Source organism: Pyrus communis, chromosome 10, assembly GCF_963583255.1.
Source record: "Pyrus communis chromosome 10, drPyrComm1.1, whole genome shotgun sequence".
In the NCBI taxonomy this organism is placed as follows: Eukaryota; Viridiplantae; Streptophyta; class Magnoliopsida; order Rosales; family Rosaceae; genus Pyrus; species Pyrus communis.
In genome coordinates this window covers 10,173,920-10,192,599 of record NC_084812.1, presented here as the reverse complement: position 1 = coordinate 10,192,599, position 18,680 = coordinate 10,173,920, and the positions used below count along the sequence as shown (strand labels likewise).

General features: G+C 37.8%; 1 protein-coding gene across 3 annotated transcripts; it reads right to left on the bottom strand.

Annotated features, from left to right (window-relative positions):
- Positions 1–12,165: 12,165 nt before the first annotated feature.
- Positions 12,166–16,281, bottom strand: LOC137747304 (probable disease resistance protein At5g66900). 3 transcript variants are annotated; one of them, XM_068487393.1, is made up of 6 exons: positions 15,886–16,281; positions 15,056–15,704; positions 14,523–14,926; positions 13,873–14,228; positions 13,516–13,727; positions 12,166–13,361 (listed from the first exon to the last, which is right to left on the bottom strand). In XM_068487393.1, the coding sequence occupies exons 2-6, from the start codon at positions 15,693–15,695 to the stop codon at positions 12,520–12,522; spliced, it is 2,454 nt and encodes an 817-aa protein (XP_068343494.1). In that variant the 5' UTR covers positions 15,696–15,704; positions 15,886–16,281; the 3' UTR covers positions 12,166–12,519. The 3 variants fall into 3 exon arrangements, with proteins under 3 accessions (XP_068343494.1, XP_068343496.1, XP_068343495.1); XM_068487395.1 differs by lacking the exon at positions 15,886–16,281 and having other exon boundaries at positions 15,056–15,466; positions 15,580–15,677; XM_068487394.1 differs by lacking the exon at positions 15,886–16,281 and having other exon boundaries at positions 15,056–15,823.
- Between the last annotated feature and the right edge of the window lie 2,399 nt (positions 16,282–18,680).

The window sequence follows — 18,680 nt, the reverse complement described above, 5'->3', positions numbered from 1 at the left end:
TCTTGATTAGACCAAAAGTTTTATGCTTTCTTCCCTTTTTTATTCATGAAGGATGATTCTTTTCTCTTTTAATCTCTCTCTCATTTCCTCCCTCTCCTACTTAAACGGTTATGATTAAGTCATGTCAATATCTTATATTCATTTTTTTATAAAGACAATACGACAAAAAACAATATGTGAGAGGATGGGGAGGAAGGGGATAAGAACATGAAGGAACAGGATCCTACTCTTTTATCAGTGAGTTTTTTTTTTTTTTTTGAACAAATGATATTTTCTACACGGTTATGATTAAGTCATGTCAATATCTTATATTCATTTTTTTATAAAGACAATACGATAAAAAACAATATGTGAGAGGATGGGGAGGAAGGGGATAAGAATAGGAAGGAACAGGATCCTACTCCTTTATCAGTGGGTTTTGTTTTTTTTTTTTTTTTTGAACAAATGATATTTTCTACACTAAATGGGAAAAGATGGGTTGAGCCTCATAATGAGCTAGCAATAATGTGGGTCAAATTCGTCTTTAATGAGAATCGAACTTAAGACCTTCCACCAACAAGTGAAGATGAATACTATTATACCATAATACTAAATGGTAGAATTTTATTTTTGTATATGAATTAAAATGCATAAACAAAAATCGTGCATTGACAAAATATTCAACCATTCTACAATATCGTTTCTTGGAAACGTCCTGGAATCTGAGCCAGCGCAGACGGTGGGGTAAAGTAAATGAAAGTCTATTGGATGGTGCGGTTCCAACGACAACGACGACAACAAATTATATTTATGAAGGCGTATTGAAGGGGTAGTGGGCCAAGAAAGTTGACAAAAGAATATTTCCTAACTTCGAAGAAATGGTAAAGAGAAAACAAAAAGTTGAACGAACAGGCAACGACCTTTAGCTAATTCAATATATTTCAGTTAATTATTATGTACGGTGTTTTAGTTTTTGAGAGTTGATCATTTTTCTTTTTGCTAGACCAAAACTTGGGAGGAAGTATACTTTATAGAACCAAAAAAAAAAAAAAATATGGGTGCTGGATCAAAATATACATGAGAAAACATATACACGCATGGTTAAACTTTTGAAGATTACTATTTGGTTTCTTTTTGGTTTGGTGAAATATGCACAAAATTTATAGTAGAAGATAAAAAAAACAAAAAATTATCTATATTTTTAAGGGAGAAACGTTATGGTTAAATTTTCAAAAATTAACACAATTGCTCTCTGTTTGAGGGAGAAAATATCTTGTTGTGAGTGAGTTCGTAGGCCTAGTGTAAGTTAGAGAGTTTATTTTGAAGATGCTACTATAGGTTTGCTGGTATGCTAGAAGATGAGAAACTATACCCTTTTTTTTTTTTTGTCAAACAATTTGTTAGATTAGGTGTTATATTAGCCATCGATGAGAAACTATACTTGAATACATATTAATTTTTTCACCACATGCTATGACAACATAAGGAAATTATATGCTTCTCTACTCACATGGGTTGTCATGCTCTATGCAGGGCGGAGCCACAAGGAGACTAGGGTAGTCCAGGGCCCGTCCTGGAATTTAAACTTATATTAATTGTGTACTGATTTTTGCAAGAACTAGAATGTGGTGTATTGTAAGATCAGATTTTAGACCTATCATGAGGTCCTGGGGTCAACACATGAGGATGGAAAACCACGTATATAAGTACTCTTCTGCCAACATTTTGATTTCTTTTAAACTAATTCTTTTTTTTCTTTTCAGCTTATATAAAACAAGGTATATACATTCGAGAGGAAGATCAATAATATTAAAAGAAAAATCTCATAATAATAGTTTAGTTTGAGTTAGTTATAACGTTATTATCAATGTTGATTAAGACTCAATCACTCTTGTTTGATTAACATTTTCCATGATATTACTAAATTTTTTTTCTAATTTCTTTCATTAGCTTAAAGGCCCTTCTTAGCATGGATTTCTGGTTTCGCCGCTGTCTATGCACTCATGAATTAATCTCATTTATGTGCATCATATGTCCATTGATAAATTAAACATGTTTGCGTGAATAACGAGTTAACTAGAAATGACAGAACTTGAAATTTCTTATGAGCTAGGAGACCATAGTATAATTTTCTTATATTTTTGTAGAATATATGAATACGTCTACATTTATCACACAAAGTGTTTTTTATTTTATTGTGAATGAATTGCTTAACTGTGGTTAGGGAGAGGCTGAAATGCCCCTATGAGTCTTTCCAACCCCCGGAAAAGGTGGATAACCGTGGCTTACCACCAATTTTCCCCATTTTTAAAAGAAAAGAATTCATAGGCTTAATGCAAGTTATTTTTATTTTTGGTTTTGTTGAATATGCACAAAACCAGAAGATGAGAAGATATTATATTTATATACATTAAAAAAAATCAACAATTTTTTTTGGAGAATTGCTATGAAAACACAAGGAAATTGTACTCTGGCCTACCACATGAGCTTCATCTTTTTCAATAAACTTAGGAATATGTCTCATTTACGTGTATCAAATATTCATCATCAAAGAATTCATCTCATTTTAGCGTGTATCACAAGTTCACGAAAAATGATAGAGTTGAAATTTCTCTTGAGGAAACTATAGTATAATTTCTTTATTTTTTCGTAGAATATGCATAAAAACTTCAGTGTTGATTAATAAACTTTTTATGTCATGTAAGTATAATTATCTTTTCTTAAGAAAATAATTTTCCATGAGTTTTTAATTTAAATTGTACAAGGACTTTATTGTTCATGCAATCAAGTATCTTTCTAAAAGAATTGTATTAGCTCTAAAAGAAAGTCACCTTGTCTTCCTTTTGACCTTGTTATTTTAGAATAGTGATATCCACACATTTGTTGTTTCCTTCCACACACTCTTGTCAAATTTTAGTCATTGATTTTATTCAATTCATTTGATCCAATAGCTGAAAATTGAGAGAGTAAGAACTATAAAGTAAAAATGGATCTATGGATAACATTACCTTTATTTTATTAGAGAGCAGTGCAACATGATTTTCTTTAGCATAATGTAAGTTACTTAAGAGAATTTATTGTGAAGATGCTACTTTCTTATTTCTTTTCGGTATACTAGATGATGAAAAATATACTTATACACATATAAATTTTTTGTGTGCATATGCTATGAAAACATAAGGAAATTATATGCTTCCCTACTTAAATGAGCTCTATATGTTTAATGCACATATGAATTTATCTCATTTACATGCATCATAAATCCACTGAAAAACTAATTAATCTCGTTTGCGTGAATTATAGGTTAACGAAAAAATGATAGAGCTAAGAATTTTATATGAGAAGACTATAGTATAATTCCCTTATGTTCCCATAGAATAAACGCAAAAAATTCATTGTTGTTTACTAAAAATCAACTCTCTTTTTTTTATTGAAAATATCGGCTATCCCTCAATTGCAGAGAAGAACCTCATCATTTACCTATTTTCACCCTTTTATTGATTTTTAGCTGTGAAATTTCTTTGTGCCCTACTCATTAGACCTATTCTAACCCTTGGAGTAAAACTCAAATTTTAGGTTCTAAATCTCCCCCAACTTGCTCCAACCCTTGGGGCAAATATGAGTTTTAACCCAAACTCATTTCTAGAGCAAATTTAGGCCAGGATTCCCCTTGGATTAGTGGATTCCATATATTTGTTTTTTTTAGTTTTATACTTATATATTCATTGAATCCAAACACTAAAATCTAATATGATCAAATCCAACAGTAAAAATAAATAAATAAATAAAGAAGAAGAATATCTAACAGTCCAACTTTAAATCCAATGGCTAAAGTATTTAAAAAAAAAAATTCTTTTATTTGTTTCATATTCTTTTGTTCCATGAGTTTCATGGTGTCAGTTTAGTGATTTTCAATATTTATCGGAATCTAAATATTTAAGGTTAAAATGTTTATAAAATTAAATTAGGATAGTCTACATAATTTATTTTTTTTTAAAATCAGTTACTTTAAGAAAAAAAAATCCAAAATTCATTTTTTACTAATCTCAGGCTAAAAATTTAATCCATAAGAGTTGGCGCAGAAAAATTGTTTCTGGGTTAAAACCTAAATATTCTGGGGTAAAAATTTTAGGTTTTAACCTAAGAGTTAGAAATAATCTTACAAAGGCAATTCGGTTTTTTAAGTATTCGCATACTCTAATTGATTTTTATGTGTGTTATTTCCGTTATGCTATTATGCTATTTGTGTACTTTGCTCTAAAGTATAATGGATAACGTTAAGTCCTACGTTGTTGGTGATCATGCAAGATGGGATTAACAAAAATAGATTTTCTTCTCCAAATTGTCTGGGTTTTAGCATAAGTACTTACTAGTTACTATTGAAGCACATTGACTTGAGCAATAACTGATTGACTGCGGAAGGAGACTTGGAAATTAACCAGGAAACTTGCAGGTAGAGGCGGACCAGATTTGTATTTTTCTCAGAAAACATTGTTTCTTATCCAATTAATTTGTGAAAAATGTTGGGAAGACCAAATTTTCTAAATAAATTTTACAAACCAAAGGTAAGTTTTGAAAGGCGACAAAGCATAAGGACAAATAGGGGTGGGTTCGGTTTTTGCCCAAAACCGAAACCAAACCGAAACTTTGGTTCGATTCTTTTTTGATTTTTTTCTGTTCGGTTTTTTTTTTTCAGTTTGGTTTTGGTTTTTTTTATTTTATAAAAGTTGATTTTTTTTTTTTTTTTTTTAACATGAACTTTAGAAAATAGGCTTGCATATACCTCAATACCATAACTAACCTAAAACTGAAAAATTTAGCCAACGGTTATCCATACCCGTAAAATACTCGAAATCTAATCCCCGAAACCGAACCGTTCGGATCGGTTACCTACGGATAAAAGGTTTAACGGGTCAAATTGCCATCACTAGGTGAATGCAAGGGTAGTGCAAAGGTGGCTCATCTGTTACGGATGCAGGGGCAAGTACATTAAAAGTTGGTGGCGTCGGAATAGCAACACATCGATTTCTTCGAAGAAGGGTCTCTTTCTCTTCTCCAACACCCTTACAGTGGATGTACCTAACCACCAACTGGAGCTGAGGAGTCGTAATCAATGAGTGAGAAGAATAACTACCAGGATATTTTAGCTTCTTTGGGATAGGCGACAGAGTTGATGTTGGTTTAAAGGAACGAGACATTCTATGAGCGCTACGAGCATCAACCCACTCTGACTATTTTTAGGGAATCTAGAACAGTGAAAGGCGTCTATATCTTTCCCACAGTTGTTGAAGTGCTTGGCGGAAAACAACCACTTCTAATTGCGAGAAACGGCTGGAATTTGCATTGCCCAGCGAATCAAGCCTAGAAGGCATATGCTAATTATGGACAATTTTATGTATATATCATGTATAAAATAGTTTACAAGATCAACCATAAATAGGAGAGGAATACAAGAAAGAAAGTGGAGGAATGGTGCGGACAGGGATGGCAGCTCAGCAAGCATGAGTGAAGACCTGACCTCCACTATCTCTAACTTAAACTAATACCTAGCTTTACATGATGAGGGAATATTGCTCTTAAATAAGCCTAAAGTAAACAAACAAGCAACTAACCCTAGCCGAAAGTAAGATGACAATGAGTTGTTATCCATCACCAACTAAACAATGACAACTAGACAAACCCTACCACCAATAATAATAGATACTTCAATACTCCCCCTCAAGCTGGATCGAGAGTTCTTCTGGATCCAAGCTTGAAGAGAAGACGATCAAGTTGTGCAGAAGCCAAAAGCTTGGTGAACACATCGGCAAGTTGATCACTGGAACGAACAAATACAGTTTGTAATAGCTTGGACTGAACTTGGTTGAGAACGAAATGACAGTCAACCTCGATGTGCTTTGTGCGTTCATGGAAGACGGGGTTGGCAGCAATATGCATTGCTGCTTGATTGTCACAGTGAAGAAGAATTGGTTTGGAGGAGATGATTTCAAGATCACGTAGCAACCTCTTTAGCCAAATTAGTTCGCATGCAGTCGATGCCATTGCACGGTACTCAGCTTCTGCGCTTGACCGAGCTACAACAGATTGCTTTTTGCTCTTCCACGTAACGAGGTTACCACCAACAAGAGTGCAGTAACCAGTTGTGGATTTGCGATCAAGGACATCGCCTGCCCAATCAGAGTCTGTGTATCCTTCAATGGTGAAGTGTCCGTTGTTTTGCATGAAAATCCCAGTAGATATTGAGCTTTTCAAGTATCGAATGATCCTTTTAACTAGTTGCAAATGATGAGATGAGGGAGAATGCATGAACTGGCTGACAAAGCTAACAGCATAAGCAATGTCAGGTCGGGTTATAGTCAAATAGATAAGTTTTCCTACCAACCTTTGATACTCCGATGCATTTTCAAGCTGGATGCCTGAGGTTTCATCCTTGAAATTTGTTGGTAGTGGTGTTTTGGCAGGCTTGCAATGCATCATATTTGCTTCTTCTAAAAGATCTAGAACATACTTTTGTTGATTTAGAAACAAACCAGTTGGAGATTGATCCATTTCAATTCCAAGAAAGTATCGAAGTCTGCCAAGATCTTTGATTTTGAAGGTTGAATGTAATGTGGCTTTGAGAGCAGTTATTTCTTTTGGATTATCTCCCGTGACAATAAGATCATCAACATAAACAAGTACCACCAATCTTCCATGCGTACCAATCCTAGTGAACATTGAAGAATCTGCATTGCTTCGTTTAAAGCCGGATGACATAAGGACAGAACTAAGTTTTGAGTACCAAGCCCTTGGAGATTGCTTGAGACCGTAAATAGCCTTGTGAAGCTTGCAGGCTATTCCTTGTTCCTTCTCTCGTTCATGACCAGGTGGTAGTCGCATGTATACCTCTTCTTCTAACTCTCCATGTAGGAAGGCATTTTTTATATCCATTTGATGTAGAGACCAGTTTGAATTGATAGCCACCGAAAGAAGCACTCTAACTGTGTTCATCTTTGCCACAGGGGCAAAGGTTTCTATGTAATCTACTTCGAAGGTTTGTGTGAAGCCCCTTGCAACTAACCTTGCCTTGTGCCGCTCTATGTTTCCATCTGAGTGAAATTTGGTCTTATAAATCCATCTTGCCCCGACCACACGTTGACCTTTTGGCAGAGAAACAATGCTCCAAGTTTGATTTTCATTAAGTGCCTTCAGTTCTTCAAGCATGGCTTGCCTCCATACAGGAGATTAGTGTGCCTCTTCGAAGGATCAAGGCTCAGAATTTTGGGATAACTTGGTCACAAATACAGCATGAGATGGAGAGCTCTTGCTATGAAAAACCATTTGTCCAATAGGATGTCTAGGCGTGTAGATTTCAAAATCATCAAGCCTGGCTGAGGTTGTCTGTTTCGAGAAGGATTCCTTCGTGGAGGAGGAGGTTGTTCAAGTTGAGGCTCTCTCCTTTCGAGAATGACTTCTTCATTATCTGCTTCCATACTTTCAGGAGCTGGCTCTATCTCAACAGCTTCATTTTGCGGTGTTGACAACCTTGTATCATCAAGGAAGAGAGGGGTAGGAAACACTTCATATGAGAGCTCCCCCTGAGGTTCATCATCATGCATTTGAAAGAAGGAGTGAGTTTCATCAAAACGCACATCCCTGGATACACATACCTTTCTGCTCTTAGAGTCGTAGCATTTGTATCCCTTTTGGGAAGTTAAGTAACCTACGAATGCACATTTGATAGCCCTTGGATCAAGTTTATCTCGGTGAATAGTTTGAATGTGCACATAACATACACATCCAAACACACGGAGATGACTTATGTCAATTTCTCTCCCCTTGAGAATTTGGTAAGGAGATTTGAACTTCAAGATTCTACTAGGAAGGCGATTGATGATGTATGCAGCGGTTTGTATAGCTTGAGACCAGAACTTCTTTGGAACTTTTGCTTGTAACATTAGTGATCGTGTTTTTTCAAGCAAATCTCGGTTCTTTCTTTCTGAAATGCCATTTTGTTGTGGCGTTCCTACACAACTTGTTTGTTGCAAAATTCCATGCTCACTTAAGTAAGTTGTCATGATTTTGGAAGTGTACTCAGACCCATTATCAGACCTTAAAATGCCAATTTTAGAGTTAAAATGATTTTGAATTAATTTATGAATTTTTTTGAAACACTAGAAAGCTTCATGCTTGAATTTAAGTAAATACACAAAAGTAGTTCTAGAGAAATCATCAATGAACGATATGTAAAATCTGTAACCATCAAAGGACTCTAAGGTGGCAGGTCCCCAAATGTCAGAATGGACTATTTCAAAGGCTTTGGTAGCTCTAGAGAAAGAGTGGGAAAAGGGTAACCTGGTGAACTTAGATTTTTGACAAACTTCACAATCTGGAATCACTTTACAGAAACTAGGAAAAAGAAAAGACATAACATGTGAAGAAGGGTGAGCTAATCTCATGTGCCACAGCTGCTCCTTGTTTACAGTGCTTGAGTTTACGTAGAAACTTTTTGGGAAACTTGAAGAGAATTTGACATAGTACAGTTCATTGAGGAAGAACCCTTTACCAATCGTTTCCTTCGAAACTTGGTCCTGGAAAATCACATAGTGAGTTGAAAAAATTGCAAGACAATTTAGCAAATGTGTTATTTTTCCTACTAACAATAGTTTGAAAGGAAAAGAAGGGACATGCATGACAAGGGATTCTTTTTGACTCGAGAAGATTTTGAGTTTCCCTCTGCCTACTATACGAACTTTGGTGCCATTAGCTACGGAGACAAAAGAAGGAGTGGAAAAGTTTTGAAAATCATTTAGTAAAGATGCATCGTTAGTCATGTGATCTGAAGCTCCTGAGTCAACTATCCAAAAATCACAACTACTACTAAGATCCAAAGCAGTGGAGATAGTTGCAATAATACCTGGCATGTCATTTTGTGACACTGAGTTTGATTGTTCGAGGAAGCCAGCAAACTTGCTGAGCATGGCTGAAGGAGTTTCATGATTTGTTACTCCTTGTTTCTGTTGCAAGAAGTTAGCGAATTCATTTATGAGAGCAATGGGACTAGAGGAAGAGTTTATCACATTATTGGAGACATTGTCGCAAACAAGATTTCCTCTAGGAGTGTAGGCAGGCTTCATTTGGTTTCTTGGTGCTCTTCCATCGTCATTGAACTTAGGTTTAAGTTCTGGATAAAGAATCCAGCACTTCTCTTTTATGTGTCCAATACCTGTACGACCTATCTTCACACAGTGAGAACACTTTAAGTCTGGTCGTTTTCCCTTGTATGGTCTGGAGAAGGTGAAGGCTCTTGCTTCTGATGGCCTAAATTTTGATTCTCCAACGACCATGTCTGCGTTCATGACCTTCTTTCTTACTTCTTCACGTTGAATAACGTTGCAGACCATCTGTAAAGTGGGAAGTTCAGGTGTCATTAAGAGATGGCTTCTAAGGTCTTCATAATCTGGTCCAATGCTGGCAAGCAACTGGAACACTTTGTCTTCTTCAGCACGCTTTAAAAGAATGGTTGTGTCCGTGGTATGAGGTTTGTAGAGATCCAATTCATTCCATTTGGCCTTCAAGTTGCCAAGATCTTTCTTCAGCTGAAAGACTCGCGCAGCATTGTTTAGATCTCCATACATGTCTCGTACGGAATTCCAAAATTGGTGAGATGATATTGAGTAGCTGAAAATCTCAGCCATCTTTGGTTCCATAGAGTTTAACAGCCAAGACATGATAAGTTGATCTTGGGATACCCATGCTGCATAATCCGGTGCAGTTGTTTCGGGGATGATGTCATCCTTTTGAATGAATGAGAGCTTTCCATGTCCTCCAAGAGCGAGAGAAATAGCTCGTGACCAGGGCAGGTAGTTGAATTCGTTTAGAAGCACATAGCTCAAACGTTGAATTGGATTGGTATCCATGGTTTCGTTTTTTGAAGTTTTTTCTGCTGGTATGGCCATAATGGCTCAACTGGTTTGGATTTGGTGGGTTTTTTCGAAAGAACACAGAAGCAGGTCCAAGAGGAATCACTGCTCTGATACCATATGGACAATTTTATGTATATATCATGTATAAAATAGTTTACAAGATCAACCATAAATAAGAGAGGAATACAAGAAAGAAAGTGGAGGAATGGTGCGGATAGGGATGGCAGCTCAGCAAGCATGAGTGAAGACCTGACCTCCACTATCTCTAACTTAAACTAATACCTAGCTTTACATGATGAGGGAATATTGCTCTTAAATAAGCCTAAAGTAAACAAACAAGCAGCTAACCCTAGCCGAAAGTAAGATGACAATGAGTTGTTATCCATCACCAACTAAACAATGACAACTAGACAAACCCTACCACCAATAATAATAGATACTTCAATACTAATATCAGACAAACCATCTTTGAAATCTGGGTCAGTTGGAGGACGAGATCGGATTCGGAATTCGCTAAGATCTCTCTCACAAACTCTGTTAATAACTAGTATATCTTTGAATCATTCCTTGTCGTGGAAGGGAATGTCCTGAATGAATGTCTTCTAAGCTAGGCTAGCTCCAACCGCAAAATAATAATGGTTATCCAAATGCGGTCTGATGCAGTACAACAACCTAAACTCGAGGACATCCAACTCAGTCCCGAACCACTTATTCAGCAACTCAAAGCAAGTAAGAAGCCTGAAGGTGGCAGGAAAAAGGTTACAAATTGCTATATCATAGCACAACAAAATGCTTTTCATAAAAGTAGAAAGCAGAAAACAAAGGTCCAAGTCCAAGAATCAGGGGTAGATTCTAGTGCAAGGACGACATGGGTCATACGATGGCAACAAGTCGGCGTAGATATCGTGGTCAATTCCCATTAGACGTTGCAGTCTTAAAAGATGTCACAGTGCTCTTCAACAATTGACTCACCCTCTTCTCGATTACAAACTCTCTTCAAAGAAAGATTATAAGGGGAAACCTTGACCAATTTGGACTTCTTGCTTAAAGACGCCATGAGAAAAGATTCAAAAGGGAGAGGATTTTGAAATAGGTACATATAAAAAGTTGGAGCCTTTTTGGACAATGAAAGTTAATGGTAGTGGAGAGAAGCAAAATCCGAGGATATATAGGCATCATTTGGGGGAGTCATCTAACCGTTGAATTTAGACCAACTTGTATTAGGATCTAACGTTTGACGGCTAGGAAAAACAAGGGATATCAAAGAAGATTTCTCGTTTCTTGTGCGCAAGAGTCAGACGTAACATTTCATCATTGCGAACTTTATGTCACCTACACGAAGATACATGTTTGAATTTGAAACGCTGCCACATTATTGTTAAAAGGTCACCTTGCATTTATGGCACCTACACAAAGATACATGTTTGAATCTGAAACGCTACCACATTATTGTTAAAAGGTCACCTTGCACTTATGAAGATTAAACGGTATGTATTCCAGCTTTTTCCTAAAAGCATTGCCTTTGATAACAATCCATCCTCAAGGGCAACATGTTGCCTCTTAGACAGATAGTTAGGGAAAATTATGGGACCATGATTTTTCAGGGCTAGAGCAAGGCTGATCCGAATCTTGTTACTTCAGAAGTCCAGTCATAAACTCGCCAGCCCTGGGCGGAGCTGTATTAGAGGGAGTAAGGTGCCACCATCATTCAACTCTGGGGCACTAGATAGAGTCCTAGCGACTCCACTAAATGATCGTGCTTGTTCTGCAAGACACGTGATCTGATCCGGGTAAGGACACAATCAGATTTTTTTTTTAGTCTTGAAGTCCCTACAATCTAAGGATAAGCATGCACCACAAGTAATCATAACTCATAAGAGGATGCAATATCTACTTACTAGTTATCTTTTAGGATTCTCCTGGCTTTGAACGAGGATTTTGTCCTAAAAAGATCACTTTCCCAAGGTATAAATACACCCGTCTAGGGTTCATTTACATTAACGCAATCTATACACCTGAATTCTCTTGTCCACTGCTTGAGTCTAAAGATCATTCACTAACTTGACCGTCGAAGAACCTTTGGTCGGCACACCCTCATCCCGACGTAAGGTTTGCTTACAGTTGTTTTACTGTTTTGCAGGTTGCTCAGGTTTACTCGAATTTGTGCTCAACCATCACTCCCGGAGATCCCCCGATTTGGTTCCAACATAACACAAGAAAATTATTAAGTCATTGTCTTCACGGCATAAAAAAAGAACCTAAATATGGATTTAACCCCTCCAAAATAACAATCCATTGAGAAGGCCAGTTTCTTGCAACACAAGCAAATGGCTTATTAATAACATAAAACAAACAATCTGTTGGTCATAACCAACAGTTGCACACCCAAACGAAATCATCACTTTACAATAGAGCCGAAGAGCCTATTCAAGGCTTGACTAAGGCATCTTGTACTAACAAGAGTTCACCACACTCTTAGGGGAGTTTGTGTGAGAATCGTGGATCCTAACACTGCACTTACAGTTGGGCATCACAAATTATATTTTGACAATTCATGCAATATCAATGATAACAACAATAACAACATATAAATGGCATATCGGCTAGAATACAGTAAACTGCAACTTAGAATACCTCAGAACTGAGTCTTGTGGAGCCAATTTAGGTTGATATTCTCTTTGGTCACAATAATCTTCACGTTGTTGAGACACGACAAGAAAGATTCCCACAAATATTTCGTCTCTTCATCACAAACCACTTCCTCTAACTGCTCAAGATCCATGATTGATGGAGGCAGCTCTTGCAACCTTGAACATTGTCTCATGTTGATCTTTCTTAAACTACTCATTTCACCAATGTCTTCAGGCAACACCTTGATGCTGAAGCAATCAGATATGTCAAGAAAGTTTACCTTTCCCAGGTTCTTCATTGAGGGTGGAAGCTTTGACAATTCTGTGCAGGATCTTAGCCTCAACATTTCTAAATTTTCCAACTTTCCAATCCTTTCGGGCAAGGCAGATAGTTTATGACAGCTAGTGACACTGAGCTTCTTTAGTTTAATAAGATCACAAACCTCGACGGGCAATTCAATTAAATCAGTGCAATAGTCGATGTTCATCTCCTCTAGATTCAGGAATGCTGATGAGATTGAGATGGAACAGTTGTTGAAAGCTTGACCGATGTTACACATGAACAAGGATATCTTCTTCAGACCCGCCAATTGTATGGGATTGTTGGTTATAGAAGGAATTGAGATGCGTTCTAATCTGATTCTCTTAAGATTTGGTAACGAACTCAAAAGTTGAAAGTTACTCAATTTGGCAGGTAAGAAACCATAATTTGTGACTATCACAGCCTTCAATTCATCCATGTTCACCACAGATTCGGGTAAGGCATAATTCTTTGTCTGGAAATTCAATACTAAAACCTTAGCTTCTGGCATTTGCATGTCGTGCCACTTTGTTGAAAACCCTTCATCTGCAAAGCAACAACTGTGAGTGTCTGGAGGAGAAACTAAAATGAAAGTACTATTAAGACTTCATGTGCATGTGTGAGCGTGCGTGAGCAAGAATAACTATTTATTTGTGCATGTCTACATAATTGCTAAAGAGAAAAGGAGCGATGGAACAACCAGTTGTTATGGATAATAAGCGGGCCTTCATTGGCTGATGCTTTTTTTCTCTCCACCATTTTGGAAGATTGTTTCCACATATGTCAATAATCAATTTTTTTCTATGTTCTATCGGTCCTTTTTTGGTGTTGTAGATAGCCAGCTCCCTAAGAACATCATGCTGGGTAACAAAGTGCTCACTGTAGTACCCGTCCCCCACCATACTGTCCTTCCTGGTGATGATCAAAACTATGTTTCTTAGAAGAGATTTCTTCAACCAACATATTGCAATAACAAGTTATCAGCATCAACCAGTCGTGAGTATAAAGGGGAAAATAAAGCGAAAATATCATACAAGAAAAAACAAAGCATGCACACCTTGTAACAACAAGATTAGCTAGACTACGTTTGGTTAGCTCGTAGAGGTTTGCAATGCACTCTATATCTGTATCTACATCATATAACTCTGCCCAGATATCAATGAGGGCAGCAGCAGGGATTCTTTGGTCTTCTGGAAATGAACCCAAGTCTAAGAAACATTCCTTGATGATTTCTTTATCCACGGCATCCAGGCTTCGTTCAAGGCAGAGCAGCAATTCAGTTTCTGAATCAAGAATAGAAAAACCTTTAGACCATTCAAGTTCTCTTTTTTGCCATATCTCTATAGGCTCCCCGCAAAGCGATCTCCCCACCACTGTAATAGCAAGCGGAAATCCCTTGCAACGTTCAACTATCTGCAGGATAATTTTCCAAAACAAAGTCAACTACCTTTTAAGTTGCAGAGCCAAAATTCAAGTTACGATGATGTGAAAATGGCTAAATAACTATATACTGTATTCTAATTTTAGTTTTAGTGCACAAGTATGCTTAGATGCATGACTGCTCACAAGTTTATATGGTAAATGGACGTGTTCATTCACTTGATTGTGGATGCTTTGTGTAAAGTGAACATGATTTCTTGACAATTTTCCAAAACCAAGTCAACTAATTTTTTACTTTACATGCTCTGCATTGCAACTAAAAAGTACCTTTTCTGGAAGATCTTTTGGAATATGAGAGCTCTTATCTCCAAGGGATGCTGAATGATGAAAAAGTTTCATCGCATTGTCACGATCCAATGATTGCAAATAATAAGGGGAACCATATCCCCGAAATTCAGACCTAGATGTCACCAAAAACTTGTAATTTTCCGTTTTGAATTGATCAAACTTCTGCACAAGGGATTCTGATCCAGACCAAACATCATCCAGGACAATCAGTATAGGATTCTGCCCTTCTTTCTTAAGAAAATGTTGCAGCCACGTCACTGTACTAACTTCGTTTTGGAAAGTAGGTACCTGGAAACCCTTTCGTTGATATAGATCTTGAACAATATTTTCCAATTTAGGCTTTTTTGAAACCGTGACAAAGAAGATATTATCCTTGAATGTATCTATCCAAAGAAAACATAATAAATCTGTCATTGAGGCGTCATTTAAATCTGACATATTTGTAATATATGATACCTTTGACATCACAAAAAAAAATACAATTCCGAGAACAAACTTAAAATATATGATACCTTTGACATCCTTGTCTCGACAAAACTTTGTAGCCAAAGTGGTTTTCCCACATCCTCCGAGAGCAGTCAGCACAACCATTGATACATTTTCGTCCTTTAGAAGCTTCCTCTTCAATTCCTTTAGAGGAAAATCCAAGCCAACCACAAGCGGCGGAAGTTCAGGTGCTGCACACCAAGCTTCACTGTCGGGTTGTTTTGGTATCCCCAGATTCGATTCAATTTTGCTGACCGCCTTCTCTATATTCTTAACCAAAACCGGGCTGTCCTTCATATCCCTTATTCCCTGAACGTTTAGCATTTCCAAAAGTCGTTGAAGAGATTTATCCCATCCACTCAGCTTCTTGGTGTATTTGTAGCTTTTGTATGCGCTCCACCGTCGAATCTTTACGCACTTTTGAACGAGCTCTATGCCTTTGTCCAAATGTACTCTTAAGTTTTCCAGTTCCACAACCGGAAGATCCAATTTCTTGTATTTTTCTATATCTTTTTCTATATATTTCAACAATGGTTCCAAAGAGTCTAACCTGGAATTGATGTCTTTGAGGAGGGGCTTAATCTTTACATTCTTGGCGATCAGCTCCATGAGGACCTCATGCAGCGCATTGAATACTGATCCGGAAAGGTCGTCTGCTCCATCCATTCCTTGATTCTTAACGACAAAAACCAACACCAAAATTAGAAATTGACACTCTTAAATATGGAACCCAAAATAACAGAGATTCAGAAAAGAAGCAATACAAAGTTGGATTTTCTCTTACGTTGTTGGTGATCAAGCAAGATAGGATAAACAAATATACGGTTTGGGTTGGTTTTAATATAGAAACACTTACTCTTGAAGCTCGAAAGAAGTTTCGGAGTTGGAGCGCGTTCACTTTTAACAGTAGCTGATTGCTGTGGTGGGACACTTGGAAATTAACCTGGAAGAAAACGGGGAAAAGGGCGAAATAGGTGGAAAGAAGGTTGAAGGAGAGGGACAGAAAGGGGGTGGGGTGGAAGGAAGGTGGAGGAAGGTGGAAGGAACGACAAAAAGGGGAAAAAGGTGAAAGGAAATAGGGGAGAAAAGCGTAAGGAGGGTGGAAGGATGGGGAAACGGAAAAGGGGAGGAAGGGGCTACAGACAGAGAAATCATGGGCACAGGGGTTGGAGGAAAGTGGCGAACGGGGGGAAACCAGAAGCTCAAGGAGATGAACGGAACCGAGAAACTTTCACACAAAGGGAAGAAGAACTCTCACCAAGGAGAACGGATCTCTCACGGAGAAATTGTCAAGGCAAGTTTCCAAAGGAGAAAAGCATAAAGGCAGTCCGTAGCCCAGGTGACTCACAACCTCCCTCTCGCCCAAATGAAATGGGATGCATTAAATGAAAAGGGAGTATTTTTACTCACCATCTTATTCATTATTGTTAGGTAAATTTAAATTTTGAAATTCGTGTAATGAATAAGTACAAATTTAAAAGTTCAAATTTATTTAATGATGATAAATTGGATGGTAAGCATATACTACATTAAATGACGATGAGCAAAAATGCACTCAAATCAAAAAGCTTCAAACCAAAGTTTGAACCAATGAGCACTAAATGATTACTTTACCATTTCTCATTTTTTTAGATAAAATGATTGTTGAGATTTGCACAACTTTTCATTTTAGTTTTAGATATTTGAAATCAATAAAAGTAATTCCTAAGCTTGTCTACCATAAATCATTTTAGTTATTCTTTGAAAAATCTCTATTAAATAAATATAAAGTAACAAAAACACCCTCAATTTTGTCAAATCATTTTTGCATGTTGCTTATTAAATTGAGGATATTTTTATTATTTGATCCTTAATTTTTTAAGGAATGATCAAAATGATTGATGATGAACAAACTCAGGGACCACTTTTATTGATTTCAAATATCAAAGACCAAAGTGATGAGTTATACAAATTTCAAAGACCATTTTAACTGAAAATCTTTTTTTTTATATTGCACTTATGATCAAGCTCTCCGTACCACATTTTGACAATTTTAATTTTGCAATATTGCCGATATCAACAATAATAGCATATAAATGGCATATCGATTGCGTGTTTCATTTAACCTAAAATACTGTTTGGACCCAAATTATTATTGCTGGGCCGAGTAGCAGGATGCGTTCGGCCCAAGGTGATGACAAGTAATATGGGCCGAATAATAAGGCCCGGGCCAGCTGGCAGGGTCGGCCAAATCCTATCAGAAGTAGTCCAGATAAATAGAAAGGTCGAGGAAGTCCTGGTGCAACTAGGATTCTCGACCAGCAAGGAATGAAGTCCCGAAAAAAGGAAAATTCAGAATCCCAGTAGGAGTAGGTTTGTTCGAGGAAGAGGCGAATTGGGACAAGGACTCCCAATCCAAATCGGAGTCGGTTTCAGGGAATGGGGCACTATAAATACAAGAAATCATGCAACAGAAAAGGACCTTCAACTCAGCATACAATTGCCCTGCGCAAAACCTCTCAATCACCTTGAGATTTTTTCCTTTTCCTTTTCCTGCCGACACACCTTCAGTTTGGATAAACAGCACTGTGGAAGCAACCGGCGAGCACCTTCAGTTTGGATAAACAGCACTGCTGCCGCAGAATCAGCCGCCCAAGAAGCATCTTCAGTTTGGATAAACAGCACTGCGTCGAGGTCGACCGATTATCTATCCAAGTCTCGGTCGAGAAAGGTTTTCAAACCTTTGTTGGCAGAGGTCACCTTGCTAGCCTTCTCGGCATAGTTAGGTGTTACGAATTACATTGCTCGGCGTACTGGTCGCCGAGTGGTTTTATGATTGGATACTCACAAGTGAGTTTCAGGGTTCGGCATTCCGATGGCCGAACTACGTTTACCATCAAGACATACATCACGTTCGAGTACCTGTGCCCATACACCTTGGTCTCGATTCGACGTGCTTATACTCTCACGAATATAATCACAGTGACCGAATCGGGCTCGGACGATTTGTGAACTCCGCAGAATTAGCAGCCTTGTCTTCAGGCTGTAGAACCCAGAGACCGAGAGTGTTCCTTCCTCGGTCGCAATCGCAAATTAAAGAAGTCAGCAACGCGCTCAAAGCTACATCAACAAATTTTACTCCTCGGCCAGGCTCGGCCGACGAGTTGGCACGCCCCGCATTCGACCGAAGGACGTAGTTAGCTTATTAGTTACTCGGCCTGCGCGCCACGTAGGTTTTGTAATTTTTAGGGTCAACATTTTGGCACGCCCAGTGGGACTATTGTGCTAAACCTTCGGAGTTCATGACCATTGAGACACGGTCTACGAAGCAGAAAACAACCATGGGAAAGTCAACAACTGACTTGCCAGTGCAAGGCCTTGGGCAGGATTTGCATTCTACAAAAAATCCGATCATAATTGCGCCGCCCGAGGCCACTAGTATAACACGCCGGGAGAATAAAGTCTGTCTCGGCGGACAACCTTACAACCCCACAGTCCCGAATCAAACAGCTGGAATGTTCATGGAAGGGATTGTAGAAGATTGTGATGATGATGGTGGAGAAGGTTCCGATCCACCAACTAGGACATTCCTTCGAAGACGACTGGATGAACAATATCGTCAGGTCGAGCAGTCGATTGGTCAGAAGATGAATGATTTGCTAGACGCAATAC